This window comes from Amblyomma mixtum, chromosome 5 (assembly GCF_055824585.1).
Source record: "Amblyomma mixtum isolate Tamu chromosome 5, ASM5582458v1, whole genome shotgun sequence".
Classification (NCBI taxonomy): Eukaryota; Metazoa; Arthropoda; class Arachnida; order Ixodida; family Ixodidae; genus Amblyomma; species Amblyomma mixtum.
In genome coordinates this window covers 112,398,469-112,418,846 of record NC_143016.1, presented here as the reverse complement: position 1 = coordinate 112,418,846, position 20,378 = coordinate 112,398,469, and the positions used below count along the sequence as shown (strand labels likewise).

The 20,378-nt window shown below is 47.3% G+C and overlaps 1 protein-coding gene across 1 annotated transcript in view; it reads left to right on the top strand.

The window, feature by feature from the left end:
* The first annotated feature begins 4,097 nt into the window (after positions 1 to 4,097).
* The window catches only part of LOC149343374 (ATP-binding cassette sub-family A member 17-like), a 59,180-nt gene continuing 42,899 nt past the window's right edge, over positions 4,098 to 20,378 (top strand). Inside the window, exons 1-3 of the mRNA XM_089542380.1 lie at positions 4,098 to 4,378; positions 14,999 to 15,427; positions 18,439 to 19,192. Of these exons, the coding sequence (XP_089398506.1) occupies positions 15,005 to 15,427; positions 18,439 to 19,192 (1,177 nt within the window). The 5' untranslated portion in view covers positions 4,098 to 4,378; positions 14,999 to 15,004. The remainder of the gene's footprint in view (positions 4,379 to 14,998; positions 15,428 to 18,438; positions 19,193 to 20,378) is intronic.

Sequence of the window (20,378 nt, the reverse complement as noted above, 5' to 3'; positions counted from 1 at the left end):
AACCTATTTGACATTCCCCAGGCGTTTGTTTTCTTTGCGGTCCTTCGAAGAAGAGGCTTCGTCATCACTGGTCGTGAGCGCCATTCCCAGCAGCAACGTAAACTTTTAGTGTCTTTTTAAAGAATTCTGTCGACGCAACATGTCGGCCTGTGAATTGCGAGTAAAAGACATGCTTTACGGGTCTCATCATGGTTGCCTTTAAAGCGGGGTCAGTCTGCTGCATGCAACGGTCTGTGCACACACTGTTGATTTTCAGATACCACTGCTGGACCAAAAACATGACAGCGACCGTGATCACTGAAGCACTCACACAGGAACCAGGGGGAGAGGTCAATCCGTTATTACAGCAGGCAGTATACCTTGGCTTTGAATGCGAACACCCCAATGCTACACTTACATTGTTGAGAAAAAGCACGTGCGATGCCGGATTTGCAGTCATGTAATTTTCTTGCCCTACACCACTTTGGCAGATGCAGCAGCAACCTGAGAAAGATGCCGGTTGCTGACGAAGTGCAAGGAAATAATTTTCTCTCGGGGAATTTAATTCCCACGTACGAATTGCTCGTTGATTGTAGAGGCAAACTCTGTTACACTTACCTTGCTTGTGTTTTCCTGGGGATGGGGAGGGACAAAGCAAGAAGCAGCGGGCGAAGACGACGTTAAAATTGAAGAAATTACAGAAATGAAGTCCAGATAAAAATAACTGCTTTCATCTTCCCTGCTTTCACTTTGATTGACGTTGTATTAATAAGTAGGTTCTGGCATGTTGCAGTCTATATATTTACGTGTTAGTGAATGGCTGTGTAATACGGTATCTACCTTGCGGTCGTGATAAATGGCATATTTTTTAGCAGTTGCCGTGGTCCAAGTTTAAGTTCCTAAAGCTGTGTGGGCACATTGCCACCTTTATTTTTCAAAATTAAAATGACGGCAGTAAACGCAAAATATCTTGCATGCTATAATTACATTCAGGTAAACAGGTAACGTTTTATGGCTTGTCTTGAAGGCTGCGGGATGCGTCATGAGCATCACGAAACTGGTATTGTATAATGAAACACAAATGGATAAGAAAACGGGCAAGCACACGTGAAAAGTGCTGGCGTAACCCTTCGCGTGCAGGACCTTCTGTCTGGTGTTGTCTGGGCAACGAATGCGGGGACTCAAGAAAGTCATTACTTTCCAAAATTTATTGAAGCAATTGCAGAAGCGTAGGTCATTCAGCTATTTGGTGCATGGTTACGAAAAAAAAATGGCATAAACAGATACGTTTGCAAGAAGGATTAGACAGGGCGACGCTGGAGCGCCATTCTGACTACTCCTTTTAATGTGAACACGTTTTGTTCTTCCCGTTTTTCCCTAATTTTTAAGTCAACTTGGTGTGACGACCAATTGGAAATAGCAAACAGGATGCGGCTGTCCACACCGGCTACTGAGATAGATCTTCAGCACTGTTTGCCGATGCGTCCAGGAATGCAAGCCTCTAGAAACAGACACAGCAAGTTCAACGTATGGTTACAAAGGAGCAAAGTGCGTCCTTGTAATTAACGGACAATGCTAAAAGCCGGAGCCTGTTTAGGTTCCTGTAACGATAACAGCCTCCGCAAACTAGTCTGTCTAATCGACAACTTCATCCTATGCAACATAGTTAGTCCTCGAAATAAAAAAGAAAATCAGGTAGCCAGAAGCACTTCACAATTACGGCGCCCTTGCAAGATAACACAAGGTTCTAGACGAATAAGCGGGCCTGTTGAATGAACGCTCGCACGACGTAGAATATGAGCGGCTTTGATGTCGTCTCTCAAGGTGCGAGGAAACGGCTTATAATGAAAACCGGTCCTCGAAGGTATAAAGCGATATAAATAACTACAGTTTACTCTGCGCAGGCGTCTGCCACTTAGATACGAAATGAGATAAGCGGTGCAATTCTTCGAAAGGAGAAATTGCAGTGAGGAGAGCGCCATACTTAAACTAGGGCTGTACAGAAAAATTCAAGAAAATGCCTACTCTTACGAAAACAAGACATTTTTCCGCCGAATGCATCAGGCAATATTGCAAGATGGTGAACATATAGTCGCCTTGCTTTTATTTACACCAGCTCTCCGCTTCTTCATTGCGTTTCTCCTATTCCCTGCCGACTTTGGCGTAGTTAACTCAGCAGAGACAGCTCAGAGGGCCAACTTAATTATTGGTTTTTCTGCGCCTTTCGCCACCCGAGACACCGTTACTTGCAGCATATTATGACAGCGTAGCAGTGCAGCGTAAGGAGATAGTTAAAGTTATTTACGCATGGCAGAGCAGGGTCAGTATTACAGAACTTCTTCTAACAGAAAGGGAAGCGAAAAAATGGTTGCTTCTAGATACAGCTATTCTTCTCTCTTACTCACACAGCGAGTAACATATTTGCTTGTGCTTAATTCACTCGAGTCTGTGTTTGTCTGTGTACAGAATCGAGCGTTGCGCTATCTGCAACAAAAGTGCGAACGGCAAAATAGTCAACCTTTGTGCTGAATTTATGGCTTACAAAAACCTCCGAAAGTTTGCGAAAGTGCAGTTTTGAAACTCACATTATTTCCTCGTCTCTGGGCCTGGCGCTAGCGGAGCCTGAACTTGAATAAGGCTTTGGTACTCGAGTTTAGCAGCAAAGTCTACAACCATCCAGACAGAACGCAACTGTACAAAACCTAGTCTGAGTCAAATGATTAACGATCCGTGTTTTTCATCTTTTAAAAACTGAATTCAAGAGCAACCAATTTCCTATTAGGGTGGGCTGCTTCGCTCTTAAATCATGGGCCTAAGGTTTTGGTCCTGGTTCGCAATTGTTTACACCCTAAATTTTTTAGGGAGCATGATATGTTAACTTTTCTACATTATTTATCTTTTATTTATTCATACTGTCAACTCTCATTTCATGTTATTTCGGAGGGGGGGGGGGGGGGGTAAAATAGAAACACATAAATAAACATTGCGCACTTCCTATGCGTAATACAGGATAAAAAAATAAAAGCGAGACACTTCACACCTCTGTTCAATTGCTCGATATTGCAAAGAAATGTGTGACAGTCAAATGCATGCAATAAGGGAGTAACTATACATTGGCACCCACCCGAGCGCAGCTATACGGCTACAAAGGAAAGCTATACAGCTTTCTCAGGAACTTCGTAGTTAAAGAAAAATTCGTCCTGGTCCGGGGTTCGAACCCAGGACCACCGCTTCACCGGAGCAGTCGCTCTACCAATTGAGCTAACCGGGACGACAAGCTTATGGTAGGGCGAGAACGAATTGATCAATAACTCGAAGTTGGAACTGTGTTGGTCAAATGTTTAGGGGAATCCCCCAAGGTGGAGTAGATTTGTAATAAGGGAGTAATTACTCATTGGCATCCACCCGAGCGCAGCCATACGGCTACAAAGGAAAGCTATACAGCTTTCTCAGGAACTTCGTAGTTAAAGAAAATCTACAATTTATTACAAATCTACTCCACCTTGGGGGATTCCCCTAAACATTTGACCAACACAGTTCCCACTTCGAGTTATTGATCAATTCGCTCTCGCCCTACCATAAGCTTGCCGTCCTGGTTAGCTCAATTGGTAGAGCAACTGCTCCGGTGAAGCGGTGGTCCTGGGTTCGAACGCCGGACCAGGATGAATTTTTCTTTAACTGCGAAGTTCCTGGGAAAGCTGTATAGCTTTCCTTTGTAGCCGTATGGCTGCGCTCGGGTGAACGCCAATGAGTAATTACTAACTTATTACAAATCTACTGCACCTTGGGGGATTCCCCTAAACATTTCGCCATCAAATGCATGCACATTCACAGGGATCTCATTTTTATATATATAGTCACCAATGGCATTCACAAATGCTTTTACACTTGAATACTGACTGGCATGAACGGAAAATAGTCACTTTTGGTGGGTACGGACTTGTCTAGGTTAAAACTGAGTTCCAAAATGGAATTCGCTGTACATAAATATCATTTTTTTCCGTCTTAACCGAGAAGACCCGATCTTACATAATTATATAGTGTGGCCACGTGCCGTTAACTAAACTTTCAGTTACGTCACTCAAGCACTAACCTTATTTTCTTACCTTTAGGTCCGTCCGCCCGTATTTGCGCCTACCAACAGCTTGGCGCCTACAGTGTGCTGTCTGGGGCCTTCCCGCTAGCTGATTAACGTGGATATTCCTCGACGACAGCGCTCTGCGCAGCCTGTTCAACGAAAATATAAAACAGTTTGGTAGTTGACGCCTCGGCTGCTGGGAGTGGCGTGACGTCATCGACTGTGCCACTTGAAGCCTACAAAAGGACACGGCAAAGGATCCCACCCTCCAGTTCGGGGTGGAGCACCGAACGACGCTCTGACCGTGTTCCTTGCCTCTAGGTAAGAGAAATGTGTGACCTAACCAAAGTTGCGTCTATGCTCCACTGGACTGCAGATTTCGTGGGTAGTGTGTGTTCAAGATCCCGGGAAAACGATGTATTTCATGGAAACGGTGCCCAGTGCCTTGCATGTAGACAACGTAAAAGCTGTATTATGCCAGACAATGTTCGGAAACTGCCAAAAAAACTTGAAGAATATCAGTGATAGGAAAATCGTTGGCTGGAAATGTAATAGTTTTGACAACCAATCGTCAGAACCTGAAAGCCGCGAAGATGACTGTAAGCTTACAGAACACTACTGCTGAGGAACTAGGTGACCAGGTGGCGACGATGAATCGATTGCTCGAGAAAGTTTTAAGACGCCTGGAAGGCGTTGAAAAGAAAGTAGATCATCAATTCGTAACAACCAACGCAATTGAAAAATTAATGAAATTGCTCGCTTCAAATACTATGAAGAAAGACGTGAAACCAGGAAATGGAAACTTAAAAGTTAAAATGTTCGTCAGAAGAACTGGCCAAAAAGCTGTCTGCGAAGGACACGGAAATTTAACAGCTGATAGAAAGCGTAGATAATTCCGAACGGCACTCCTGGGGCGCTATGCTGGAAGGCCCGAGTTTGCTGAAACTCGGAATCTTCCCGAGTTCTGGCGACGCCCTCAGATGAGTGAACTAATGGCAGCAAGACAAAATCCCACCCTCGTCACGCCTCCAGCTTCATTGGGTTATCCGGATATATTCCGTGCTTTATCATCACATCGGCGCCACCTCATGGTCTTTTTGGGCGGTCTACAAAGAACGGGTCACGTGAGCCAACCGCCGGTGCACTTTTCATTTGTCTGTCGCTCCACCAAGTGCATTGCGTGTGCAATTCAACAAACGAGGTTTGTTGAATTTTATAATGCACTTAGTACACCTTTATAAGCATTTTATAGTGTGCAAGATTTGGATTTAAAGCGCTTTAGAGTGATTCATACATTATTAAATTTTCCTTTGTACCGCGAGGGAACGCTACCAACGCTACATCATGTGCAACGCTGGGGCTAGCAACGCTGTGAAGGCTACGGAAGTAGTCCGCAAATAAAATATAAAGAGAGGTGTATCGCTCTGCGCTGTTTTGTGGCCGTGTGGTCTAACGCGTCGCTGCGGAGGGTCGACAGGCAATGGCAGTGCGTGGGTTCAAATCCCGCATAGTTAAACTTTATTTTCCAACATTTTTTTTCATCGCAAGTTGAATTTCGCGTGACTTGGAGAAAACTCGTTTTGTTCAGAATCGCTTGAATATTATTCCGTGTTCTGAAAGGAACAGGATGCATCTGTTCATTTGATGCATACCGCATACACCATACACCATGCATACACCACCTCGATATGGCCTGTTTTCTCGTGTTAAGTGTTAAATTTTGAACATAGTATTGATTCCCACAGTGACAGCAAATAGTACTGCCTCAAGAGTCAGCTTGGCTCGATTTCCCTGCTCTCCTAGAAGAGCAGAAGCTGCTCAGGCAGGATTTTCATGCAGCCAGGTACAAAGAGTTCCAAGCTGTGGGAGCGTCAAGTAAGAATGCAGAAAAAGTTGTACAACGCTAGGAAAAAATTTTTCAAAACAGCAAACAACAAATGAGACAGGACAATAAAGAATGCTGACCCCGCAGTGTTTGCGAGAAATGGTTTATTTTGGAAACAGCCAGTGGCATGGATCACAGTGCACACAAATTAAAGGATACGTGCAGTGGATGTACACCAACACACAATCAGTCAAGTGCTCCAAAACTGAAAAAAAAATCTAAAGCCATCGAACAACACTATTTGATAAAACGAAAACCTGACCAATGTACTAACAAAGACGTGACCCGAAACAAATTCACACTCTACTGAGCAAGGTTTGGTTTGGTTTATGGGGTTTAACGTCCCAAAGCGACTAAGGCTATGAGAGACGCCGTAGTGGAGGGCTCCGGAAATTTCGACCACCTGGGGTTCTTTAACGTGCACTGACATCGCACAGTACACGGGCCTCTAGAATTTCTCCTCCAAAGAAATTCCAGCAAGAGCCAGCTTGAAATCATTCACACCTCCGAAAAATTAAGGACAAAACATACAGTACTGGCTACCTCAACACTGGCACTGCATAACATGTCAAAACGACCAGAGATTGACGGTAATGCAAGACAGCACCAAACCAGGAATTCCTTTTCAGGACATGAAGATCAGAAACCCATACATACCATTCCCAACCCTCACACACAAAATGAGGCCAATGCCTAGGGGTTTGTGAATGTTCGAACTTTTTGGACAGCATAATTGAATAATCTTCTTTTGAGTTAGTCGAACGAATCAAACAGTATATGTTGAAAATTATTTTAAATGAATCCAATTTACTCTCAAATTTTCATATACTTTCCGAATAATTCACACAACGCTTCATTAAGCTCCACCGTATTTTTCTGCAATTAAACTTCCAAAAACTGCACACATTGACGACGTGTACCAGTATACGTATTCTAATTGGAAAAGTACTATTTGCACTCCCTTACAAATTCTACTTCTATACAGACACTATTAACACGGCCACCTCAACACCTACACTACAAGTTACTGCCCAATACAATTTGATGCAACGAATTGCAATGATGCAATGGTTTGATGGAAATGTTACAATTTCCTCGGTAGACTGATCGACACACACACCCACATACACAGATATTTCACATTTCCACACACACGCACAAAGGTGATCACAGCAAGCCGATGAGTCCTCTCTCTCTCGTCGGTAGCATATGTATTACACATCAATTCGAAGTCAGACAAGTTCCTCGATGCCACTCAAATCTTCATCACTGGAATCGGTGCTCGACTCATCAGAGGAGGAGTTGCACGAGTCGGAAATGCTGAAGACAACCTGTTCAATTTCAGCTTCAACAATCATATCGCGTTGCCATGCTTCAGCCTCAACTTGCTCCACATGAACACAACAGTTTTGCCAGTTTTCCTGGCTTACAGACGCCAGTGCTTCCGGCAGGAGCTTTTCCACTTCAGCCAAAGTGAAACATTTATTGCGACTTACGATTATGAATATTGCATAAGAATGAAATCTGCCAAGTGACACAAATGCTACCGTTTAAAAACCCATTAAAATGCATGCATGAAATAGCTGGAAAAATCCATGCACCTATTACGTGCGCAAACATGAGGTAAAAAAAAATTATCTACACTGAGTGTAAAACTGCTCAGTTACTGATAAACGGAAGTGGTTTTTGAGGTTTAATACCCCAAAGTAACTCAAGCGAGGAGGCATGCCATGGTGAAGGGCTGCCAATAACTTCAACCATATGGGGTTCCTTAACATCCACTGACACTGCACAGTACACGGACCACTATCACTAATAAATGGGAGAACATTCCATTAACCTTGACATGCATGAAAGCAAAAACAGCATTCTTGCAACCATTGTGTTCAATACATAATGTGCCTTCCTCGTGAAATAGTAGGCCTTCACCACGTCAGAGCTGGACTTCCAAGGGGCCTTTACGCCAATGTAGGTCCTGTCGACGCATCCCACGACGTCCGTGATGCCGCCGCGCAGAAGGAAACGCTCCTTAACATACGCACGCTCGGCCGCAGTCGTGGGGAAAGCAACACACCGCTTCTGCACAGCCGCGTCGATAAGCGCGTCGGAGACGTCCTTCACACAGCGGCTCACAGTGCTTTGGTGGCGTCCAATAAAACGGTCTGCGCCGACGCTCCCTTGGAAGCTCCCGGTCGCGAACAACCGGAGGGCGCAGAGGACTTGCTGTTCGAAAGCGAATGAGGCCCGGTACGCACTCTCCGCAGGCTTGGGTCGCCGCCTAACTCTTTACACAACCATCGTACCGATGTTTTGGAGAGGCGAAAATGTCACTGGAATTCGTCGTCGGCCATGGCAGTAAACGGGTCCAGCCGGCCGTACTGACATTTTCCGTCAGAGGAAGCGATGACCCAGGCTGCTGCTGCTGCCGCCATGACAGTCCCGAGATGAATTCGGGGCACTTCACCGTTCACGAGTTTAGCTCCGAGTTCACCTGTCAATCAAACCATTGTTCACGCCCCCGGCGTGCCGTACATAAATTATAGGCGTACGCGCTTTGGGTGGGCCACTCCCAACATCCCTGCCGGCTACAGGTATGCTGCGCGGCTGTGCTGATTGCTGACAGACATCGACGATGTTGACCATCGAAATATAACAGGCAAAACGGACGTCATCGCTGATTAATCTAAGCACCTCTGCGGAGGACACGCAACGTGGCGACAGCCGCCGATTTCTTCGCTCGCATACCAAGATTGCACAGCACTATAGCCTGTTGCAACCACGTAAGACACAGCACAACGCTGACGGCGCGTCACACCTGCTTGCAAGGCGTCAAACCCGGACCGCGATGACGAAACGGTGCTTGGAGCACGTCCTACTCCAACAACATGGCACCACAGGTGTTTGGCTTGGCCGTGCTTTCATCGGTGATAAAGCTCAGCATCAATGTGTCAAACACATCCGGGATCGACAAGCGGTCGCTGTTCTAAACCCAGTGCAATAAAGAGTTTGTAATTTCCAGCACGCAAGCACTGCGTACTTCACAACCGCAACACCTTTCTCTGTTATAAGTCCGATTCCATTATTACAAAAAGGTTCCCTCATCTGCCCGAACGATATTATTGCGATGTCACGCGGTATACAATGGCGATCGACGTTAGTGACAAAACCAGTCCGCAAAACCTTGAAGTGCACGATGTAAACAAATACTACGCAGATACGCGCGCCACCACCTTCAGAGCTTTTAGTCAGCGTCTGATGACATAAGATGAGTTGTGTCGCTGGGTAGCACGCTCTTCGCATCCGCAGCGCACTAAAGAGGCGTCACACACAACAGGCATACGTAATGAATCATTGAATACAGCCAAACAGCAATTTTTTTCTCACACCGAATCACAGCCGCTCGCACGGCCAATTTCTACCGCTGAGATTCGCCAAGAGCGTACTAAAAGCAATGGTTGGCCATAGGGGGGTGCGGCAGCGGCCGTAGCAGCGGAGAACTCCACCTGAGGTCACTGCAGAGAGCTGCAGTGACGCGGGGGGGGGGGGGGGGGGTGCAATGCAGTCCAGTTTTTTGTTTTTGTGTATTATGCAAGCCAGAAGATGCATGACTCTTATATTTTGATATACGACACAATAAAATATATTATCGCAATGGCCGAAAAATAAGTCAGATTCAGCGTCTAGTAGTTGCCCAGTCTTTCCAGTCGAAGGCAGCGCTACCGGCGGCGTGTCAGCGCAGGAGCTCTCGTTTTCGGCACGGCCGGCTGCCGCTCTAGTTCGTATGCAAGCCACGCTGCAAGCAATGGTCTCAGTATCGCCACTGGGGGCAGAAAGTGTGAAATCTTTGTTAATTTCCTAAAGCTATACTTTTGAACAACGCTTCATTGGATTCAGATTTTAAAATAAATTTGGAAATGAACAAAATGTTCGTAATATTATCTGTTGCCTTTTAACGTATTCGAGAGAAGAGAAAGGGTTGATACAAGAGTGCACCTAGTGCGCACTGTTCGTCTTCGGAAATGGAGAGACAGATAGAGCCTGAAAGAGAAGACACGCCTTTGACGCCCCCGAAAAGGCGTGTCGAACAGCTAGCGGTGAGTGTGCAGATAGATAGGAGAGAAGTTACGATTTCGCGATTGCTGACATGGCGCTGATAACTTCAGGTAGCGCTGCGGCCTGGTATTGCGCAGTGTATTGTGTTTGAAGTGCGAAACGGGCGCGCAGGGTGCGCTTGTATCGCCTTTACGTGGCTTTATCTCTACATTTCATTGTCCGCTGCCTGCGCACGTTCCGCGCTATCTTCTTTCACTGACTGCCGTCATCGCGAACTCGGATGAAACTCGGGCGAGCGCCAAACTCGGGCCTTCCGGCATAGCGCCCCTGGTGTAAAAACACCGAAACGCATGGAATGGCAGTGAGCTGAGAACAAGATCTGCACGAAATTTTAGCTGAATTAAACAGGAAGCTAGAAATATAGGCCCCAGAAAAAAGCCAATTGAAGCAATCCACAGAATCAAAGCAGGAAAAGATAAAATTCCACCAATCATTGTCAGGTTCGCCGTCAAAGCCAGTGGAGACATCTGGATGTCAAAGAAAAACGCCCGACGGAGTGAGGAGATCTTCATAAAGGGAAACATGACGCGACATCAGAAAACTTTATTTTGACAATTTCGTAGCATTGCAGGCTTGAAGGACTACAACATGGTCTGGATGCTGAACAGTAAAACCTTTGCTACAAAGATTGAAGGTGCTACTGTGATCAAAGTTCCGACATGTAGTGATTTGGCAAAATTAATTTATTGGCTTGTTTTTAGCTATCCACTGAATGGGAATAAAAACATTCAGAATGCGATCGCTGAACGGAGACAAAGCTAAGAAATTAGCATATACCACAGACAAACATACGAAGCATAAGAAAGAATTGTGTTTGGCTATGTGTTTAATTGTCGGGTAGGGTGGCTACTGATGTGATCATTTTAACTGAATAAATCTGGACTTAACCAGACAGACATGTTATGACTAGGATGACCATAAAAAGTTTAATGTATGTAGAGAAAACAAAAAAGTGGAGGAGTGTTCATCTTTGGGAAACACACATGGATGTGTTCTAAGCTTGATATGAACTTATACCACGCAGAAGTTATAGAAGTTACATACCTACTCTGTAGCATATGCAGACCACCCGACAAGAATCCTAATATCTTTTTCAATGAACTAAACTCTTTTCTTCAACAGCATATGGATGAACAACAGCGGTTTGTATTGACCGGGGACCTGAATATGGAAACTCTACAATAATGTGGAACAACATTTGCTGACTGCCTGAATTTATTAACGCAATATGGGCTTAATAATGCAATAAATGGCTAAACCAGGTAACAGCCCTGACAGAGAATCAGAAGATAAATGCATTGACCGCATTTTGTACAGATTAGCAAAAGAGTCATATAAGTCAGGCGTGTTATTTTGAGGCAGCCGTGATATTCTAAAAAAAAATTCACGATGGCAAGGGAAGACACACAATAGGGATTCTTTTAGGGAATAAAAATTTGAGGAAGTAATCAAGAGTACTAAGAGGAGATCTCTGTTAGCTCTTGATAATCTAAGTGCCTATAACGTGCTAGTTTGAGATATTTCAAGATAATTATCATCGCGTAACTAAGTGCCTTACATTGAAGCAAAACAATTGTTACCAAAAATGAATGACTCATAAAATAATGAATCTGTTACTTAAAGGACCAAGCTTGCAAAGATGCAGAGAACAACCCGAAAACAACCAGAGTTCGTGTATTGAAAAATACTGTTGCGGCAAAAATAGGGCAGGATAAAAGGTGATACTTCTTAAATCAATTCGCAGTGAGGATGCACGACGGGAAAAGAGAAAAGGCCGCAATACGTGTTACCATGCACCGGTAAAATTTAATTGCTTTTGTTGCGGCCTAATGATTTCTTCTTTGTCAGCGTATTCGGAACGTGCACCTAAGTTTTACTGAGACGTGACATCAGAGTTAGCGAGCCGCTCCAACTAAAAGTTTTCTGTTTCAAGGGAGGCGCGCATTCTTCCTCACGCTAAACATACCTTGGGAACATTTGTTACTTTGTCGTGCCGATCCTCTGGAAAGCACGTCAGCATTGCTTTTTCCAGTAATCGTCTTTCGACTCAGTATTCGCTCAGTTTCCTCCTTAGCTGCACGTGCTAACCTTTCCCCTTTTACTAAGCGTAACCGTGGGCAGTGGCACTCCTTACTTCTGTAATGCCGCACGTGGCACTGATGGTGAGGAAAAGAAACAAGTTAGTGCTGGTGCAGGCGTGCGCAAAAATAAGACAAGCCACAGTGCCTGCACCGCGCTCAGTACGCATCATTAAAAAGGAAACGTGTTTTTATACCTGTTGATTAATTATCTTTCTCTTTCTTTGTGTTTATTGCTTTTATAGTACAGAAAGGGAATGCAAATTTAAGCACTTTGTTCAGTGTTTAAAAGACGCAGCCTTTCATGATGCTCCCGCAGAATTTGATAATATTTGTCTTGCTTAAACTTAGAAATTGTAAACTATTTCACAGCTTTCACGAAACCAAAGCCGAGAATGTTATTTGTTTAAATATCATTATTAACCGAACCTACATGGAAAAAATGAAGATAGTTGTCATTGCGGGTCGCGTGCACGCTGCCGGGCGCGAGTGAGCGTGGGAACGTGGCGACGAAGCAGAAGAACAACAACGACCTCCTGTCTCGACGCGAATTCTGCAGCTCTCATTAAACGGTAAGCAACTGCGTACGCAGGCCTTTAATCCATATAGCGGCATTCACATGAACTGGACAGGATCAAGCTGAGCTCCTTTGTCGGCCGGAAAACCGGTTACCTAGTTCAGGTGCAAGCCGCCGAGTCGGGTCTGCGAGTCGAGGGTTCGGTTGCAGTCAGCTGGATTACAGGGATGGTTTAGCAAGCAGAACCCCCCCGCTACTTGCCCTCAGTGGCCTTGCACGCGTGGGAATATGATTATCTGCAGGGAAACGCCGGAGTGGGAGCTGGTTTGCTACTAGCTGAACCACAACCTCAAGGACGCACGGGGCTGTTAATTCTCTGGTCACGAGTTTAGGTAAACGAGCTGTTGCTTACGCACTCCTGACCCTAGCCGCTCTTGTTGGGTTCATGTAAACGAGGCTTCTCTTGGTGAGGGTCTTCTTTTGAGAGTGTCCTGTTCTCATGTCTTTGTTGGCACGGCTGACGAATGAAAAGTTTGTCGTGCTACAGCACGATCTCCTCCCGGGAGCAGGGTGCTGAGCTCCAATCCGGAAGTACCGAGCGGTTCCTTTTTAACGGCTCCTCCCGATCCTTAGGCTATTAGTTCCCTGAATAAGGACACTGAAGGAAGGAGGGAAGGGTTGATCTCCCCTCGCGCCATCTTGCCTGTGCAGTCGGTACTAGTGCCTGTGTGCGTGCGCGTTGCCGACACCTCTCGAGCATGAGTGACGCCATTCGTTTATTTGCTCAACACGGCATTGCCCGGAAAGAAATTTGCGGTGTCATCTCTGCGGCATTCTCTTTCAAACACCTTATTCACTTTTGTTAGGCATTTGCATTTCTAAGTTATTTTTGCAGAATGTCTAAAGATTCCGAGATGTTTCTTTTATTCTTCTTCCTGCCTGAAGAGTTAGAAGATGGTTTGGTTTATTAGGGTTTAACGTTACGAAGCAACTCAGGCTATGAGAGACGCCGTAGTGAAGGGCTCCGGAAATTTCGACCACATGGGGCTCATTAACATGCGCTGACATCGCACAGTGCACGGTCCTCTAGAATTTCGCCTCCATCGAAATTCAGCCGCCGCGGTCGGGATCGAACCCGCGTCTTTCGGGTCAGCAGCCGAGCGCCGTAACCACTGAGCCACTACAGCGGGTCTGAAGAGTTAGAAGAGCTTGATGTTTAAGAAATCCTGCATGGCTTGCCTTTCTGTGAGCCCTAAATCACTCTGCTGTTCTGCCGAAAGTGAAGCGCTTCCTGTTTGCCTTTCAGATGCCATTTATGTTTCAATTCATACGTGTCCAATCCTCCAAACATAACTTCTGCCCGCTCCTCACCCTTTGGTGCTTGTCCTACTAATTGCTTGCCTGAAGTCTTATTGGGACCTTAATTATCACTTCCGTAAGTGCATTATTTTCACAACGGTTTGCGGAAGGCCGATTCCAACTTTTTATCGCTGACTTTTTAGCGCACCGGCTGTACATGGCGCATTCGGCGAAATCACGGCGCCTTCCCGCCCCCAGGACTACCCACATCTCCAGGAGACCTGCACCGGCGACCACGTTTAATAAATAACGAGTGGAGAGAGGGCAAGGGTGTGAAAGGGGGGGGGGGGTTGCGAAGAACGGATATGGCGCACTAGCATGAGGTGCAAACGAAACAGGGCATAAGCATTTCGCACAACCTCCGCTGTCAGTGATAATTATATTACCACAAGAATAAACGCCCGCTAAACTTTACAGCGATAGCTGCTATAGGCCTGGTTCCGCGGCGTTAGCGTCACCGCCCCACGTTGACTGGTCTGCATGCACTGGTGTCACACTTACTACAGCGGTGCGCCCCACTTTGTACGCTTCCTAGGCACATCACGCACACTCTACTATAGACGAACGGAAATGCATACCTGCAAATTTGGTACAAACGCATTTTTTTCAACGGTACAATGTTATGAATGCAATTTTTTCGCGTATATTAAGACTGCGTCGTAACTGTCAATATACGTCTGTATTTTTCTGTTATTTACTGTCAAACACAACCCTTTGGGTTCCTGTGACAGCCTTTACTACTCGGTGCGAGCACAGAACAAATTTAAAACGCAAGATTTTGCTGCGCACCGGAACAGTAGACAATTACCATCAATATGTTCACAACAGTATCTTAGAATATTAGGCAGTTGCCTCACAACTCAGTCATGCCGAAGAAAGCTGGACCTCAACAATTAACATTTGTAGAGCAGCGCGAAGTGTTCTTGCTATATCTCGCGTTTCTCAGCGGGAATCGGCTTGTGACTTTTTTTTTTTTTGCACCGACGCAGATCGACATGGGTATCGGCAGTCAGCTCATGGCCGTGCTCTGGAAGGAGCTGTGCTTGCGCGCCATGCTGCGCCACGGCTGGCTCTCGCTGTCCGAGTGCCTTATGGGGCCGCTCCTTGTGCTCCTCTTCCTGATGACCACGGGGATGCCGTTTGGCGTCCACGTCCGCGAAACGCCGCTGTCGGGAGTCCACATGCTGGACTGGCCATGCTCCGTGGTCGAGAACCAGGTGGTGTTCCGACGCGTGGCCTACGCGCCCCACGCGCCCTACTCGCAACGCCTCATTGAGGAGGCCTTCCGCGACTACAGACCCGTCGAGGGCCTGGCGGGATTCCCGGACCCGTCGGCAGCCGTCGACTACGCTCACACCGAGGCCAACGAGTCGGCAGCCTTCGACCTAATCATCATCTTTGAGGGCATGCGCAAAGACGTGAGATATATTTTGCACCAAGTTACCACTTAGGAAAACAGGTCCGAAAAAATTAGTTCGCAAGCACTCAAGCCTGCAGTGACCGATTTCGCTGTCGTCGATTTGCAGTTTGTGGCGGGTGGCTCAGATGCCGCAGTGGGCAGGTGGCAAATGCCAATCGAGTTGTGAACAACCTGCCGGCAGGCGTTGTGGCTAACTATGCGACGGGTCTTAGCACTTCAGTCCGCACATAGCGATTTCGGCGATCTTTGCCTGACGTCCGCTTGATCTTGACGCAAACCATGCGACTTCTCTAGATGGAAGGTAGGCGACCAAGGTGAAGTGACTTCGCGACATTCTTAACCTGCCCAACGGATTGTGAGCTTGTATGCTGTTGCAGGCGACAGTCCGGTTAATGACTGGTCGAGAGTAGTTGCTCAGAAAGAGTAACTCGGGTCTCAGAAGCCCCACTGCTCAGCACCTGCTGTCGGAAGGCCGTGGCGCATCCCTTAACAGCTGCAACACTGCGCGGGGATGGTTGTGAGGACTCCCAACGATCTGTGGGTGTAAAGTAGAGAGCCTTGAAAATAGACTCGAACCGGAACCGAAATGAAAAGTGCTTGCGTGCCTATTTCACATTTTGCTTAACCACACTAACCGTCCGTCATTTTTCTGTTCAACTTTGGCAGCACAGTCTTCTGTCTTTCAGGCTAAGTGCCAAATGAAGTTTTCTCTTCACACAAATAACAAGTTTCTATTACATGCCTTTTTTTAAATTGAATTGCACATGCTGCACACCCTAAAATGTCTGATTAAATCGCACAAGCAACAATGCCCTCTTGAATGGCTTCATGCGAAATCGGCAAACCAAAATCTGACGGAATTTGTTGCAGCTAGAAGAGAAAGCACGTGAGAAGGACGGGCTAGAGGAGCCCTTTTTAAAGAAAGAAGTAGCGTATTGCGCGGACAGAATGCAGCCAGGCATATATGAGCTGTGTTTTTGAACACAAGCCTAGACAACTGTTCATTTTTATCGCTCGAAGTATTAGTATGTTTTCCTTTAAATATGTGCGAGGAGAGCTCAAGCCAACGCGCGCTGAGAGCTAGACCAACTGTTGAATTATTCGATAAAGGAGGGCCACTCTTTAGGGTAACTAGTTGCACTGACGCGTTTAGATTTTGCGGCGTGAGCATTTCTACGAACCCAACCCTTAGCCATCGCATGATTGAAGCCTGTCCAAAGTCACCGATGGAAGCGACGAAGAGCGAAAAATAAGATCCCAAATGGAACCATGGCGACGGGAGAAAGAATTTAATGGTGTCTTCGACTGGTCGTTTCAGATCGCTCTAGAGCGCTCTGAGATGCAGCCGCACGTTCGGCTGGTCGAAATCAAGCGCTCTGACTACATTCGGCTGGTTCTTTCAGAGCGTCCGCCTCCAACTCAGAGCGCTCTGAGGCGCTCCGAGAAAAAAGTCGGAGCGGCCCCCATATGTATTCACGTGACAGAGCCACTTCCGCCGTCGCTGCTGTCGTTGACACCAGCGGCAGCGGCGGTGCCACGGCGGTGTGGCGGTTCCGGAAGTTACGTCTTTTTTCTGCTCCCTGCGCTTTCGCTCTGAAAACTTGCAGACCATTCGGCTTGACCGGTCTTGCTATGCGCTCGGAGCTAGAGCGGCTCTCACTTTGCCAAATCCGAACCGGATCGCGGGAGCGACCAGTCGAAGACACCATAAGAAGTAAGGGGAGAAAATGGAGGCATGCTGTTGCCGACAGCGATTGAAAGAACCGATAAACGCAAAGATGCCCCCCGCCTCTCGCTTTCAGATCCACGAATGCCATCGGCCACGTGAGCTGGTCTAATCGGTTCTGTCTGTCACTTTCCGAGCGGCTGCAGCTCGGCAGCGAATTGCTCCGTGAGAGAGACCTCGGCCAGGATCCAACGCTCAGATACCTGAATTTTCTTTGTAATCTGTAGAAAAGTTGTGCAATATATTTAATTTAAATTTCGCCGGCGGTTCAATATATCGAATTGCGCGTCGTGCCTCAGCAAGTGGCGGATCTTCTATGGCACTTTTCCGCCATTTTTGGCACTTTTCGACCACTTTTTGCACGCGGTCACGGGACAGCTACACAGGCTTAGGCACGTGCCGACATACAAGCGCTTTGAATCCACAAGAGTGGTGAGCGTGGGATTGCATATAGGTGTCCGTCGGTCTCTCGCGCTCTATTTTCCTGTATCATTACTGTGACGGGCCTAAGGCAACTTAACTAAAGACTAACAGCTGCCCTCGTGTGGCTTGCTTCGCTCGCTTTGCGCCGAAGAAGTAGGTTACTGTTAGTCGCAGAATTCAACTGAGCCTTAATATCAATGAGCGAATTTTCTAGTGATACCGTACAGGCAACAGGAACAGACACCTTGTCATCGGCAGTGGCTAGTTATAAAATACTGAGTTACATGGCTTCGATGCGACGCATACTAGGCCTCGCAACCCAAGCGAGCGGCACGCTGCCAGCATGCGGGCTTCTAGGTTACAGAGAAGGTTACCTGTAGTAATTTTCTACACATAGAACTGCTGATATATATCGACTATTTCGCTATTCTTTTGGAGTTCACTATATCTGTGTTCAACTTTAGTGTACTACTACAGCGACGCTGGACTCAGAGAGCTTTCCTTAGAGAGTTGTAGCTGTGAAACAAAATATTTTGCCAAGAATTCATGGCGGACGCCGAAAAGTGTTAATTCTCAGCTGGCGTTGTGAACAGGAAAACGGCGTATATAAGCTGTGCTTCCAGGAAACGAAGTGCTTTACAGAAGCTATATCTGCAGTGTCAAGGGTTCGCTAAGAAAAATAAAGGGAAGAAATTCGGCCATAGCAATACGGCAAGTCGGTTGCCTTTCGCACATATTACCACGGTTTACTCATCCTACTAGCAGTTAAACTTTCGAACTGGCGGGATTAAAATTTCTCCGTTCATGCTTGCCTGATGATGTTCCAACACATATGAGACATCCCTGGCTGGCCGACGCAGGACGAGCGCCCGCCGGAAGACTTCCGCTACACACTGCGCTACAACACGAGCCGGCTGTACCTACTGGACGACCGCGACGACCGCCGGGGGTACTACCCTCTGAGGCGCGACTACGTGCTGCCTGTGGTCTGCCTGCTCGGGGACACCCACCTTAGGCTGACGGCGCGCGCTCAGGGTCAGCCCGAGCCGGAGTACCGCTGGCGCACGCGCTCCTTCCACGGCAACAACCCTTCCACGACACGGGTCACACTGCACCGCGACCACACCGCACTCGCCTTCGAGCTGGGTGTCGTGTGGCTCCTGCTCAACTACGCCGCGGACACGGTGCGCGACAAGCGCCTGCGTCATCGCGAGTTCCGGCGCATCATGGGCCAGTCCACATGCGTCTACTGGTTCGAGGTCCTGCTTCGGGGCCTGGGCCCGCTGCTGACCTCCTGCTGCGCCATGCTTTACGTGCTGACAAGCGTGTCGGACCAGTTCGGCGTGTCGTACCTGCACTACACCGACCCAACCGTGCTTCTGATTCTGCTGTACACTTACGCTCTGCATCTGCTCAGCTATGTGACTCTGGTGACGACCTTCTTTACGTCGGAAACGCTCGCCGTGCTGGCCACCTGCATCGCAGTGCTCATCGCCTTCCTTCCGTACCTGTTCTATGTCCACATGACCTTCTCGGTGCGGCTCCTGTTCTGCATGCTGCCCAACACCGCGCTGCAGCTCGCCATGGACTTGGTCGTCACCTTCGAGCGACAGTGTGAGTTTCTCCTGTTCTCAGTGGGGCTCATGTATGGGGCAGCGGCAGCAGCTAGTGAAGGTTTCGCGTTCTGTACAGATGGTCTGTACAGATGGTTTTAAGTGACAGTTTTTTTCTTAGCGTTATTGGGCAACGAATACATTTCCAACGATTTCAGTGATGTAAACACAGATTGACTGATTTTGGTATTAGTTACGGTCACATAATGAAGGAAACCGGGCACAATGATGCCGAAAGTCAATATTCAGGCCGATTGCAACAGGGCCGAACACAACGGCACCGCTGTTGCCACTTCGAATCAAATCAATCAAATTTTATTCCGCAACAAAAAAAGTTGCGAGGAGGGCGGGGAAAAGCTGTGATAAACTGCTTGAGGAGCCCTGACCCCCTAGCACACGGGGCAGCATAGAAGCGTGCGGCTAAGGAAGCACAATGCACTTGGACAAAATAGATACATGAGTTAAGCAAAATTGCTAGAAACTGGAAACTTAAAAAGAAAGCTACAAGAATGGGAACAAAAATTGGATTTTAAACCGATAGTTCTAAGCGTCTCGTTACGCACAAAATCTGACGTCATCGACGTTGCTAGTGCGACGACCGTGCGTTGGCCGTGAGCGAAAAAGCTATCACATTAAAATCTCGGGAGTGGTCGGCTGGCGTTGAAGCTTGGCGCAACGGAGTGGTGCACTGGTTCCGGCATGCGGGAAAAATGAAGACGTGCCGTGGAACGCATTCACCAAACAGATGGCGCGTGAGTCGACCTGCGCAAGCAAAGCTACGGCTTGCTCCGCTTAGTGTTCATTTCTCCGAATTGGTATGCCTAGTGATCAGGCCACTGAAGGGCGCCATTGAAGCGGTAGCAGCACCGTGTGCGGCAGCACAGTGGAAGACGAAAGAGCGGCTGCTCGGCGCCGCCGAGTTTTCTGTTGGTCTGGTTTATGGGGTTTAACATCCCAAATCGACTCAGGCTATGAGGGATGCCGTACTGGAAATCTCCGGATAATTTCGACCACCTGTGGTTCTTTAACGTGCACTGACTTCGCACTGAAGACAGGCCTCTAGCATTTCGCCTCCTTCGAAATGCGACCGGCGTGGCTCTCGTAGCATCAACGTAGTCAGTCGTGGCCTGTGTTCGCCACGCATTATTTTTTTGTTCTCCACAAACTATTCTGAGTAGCATGTTTTA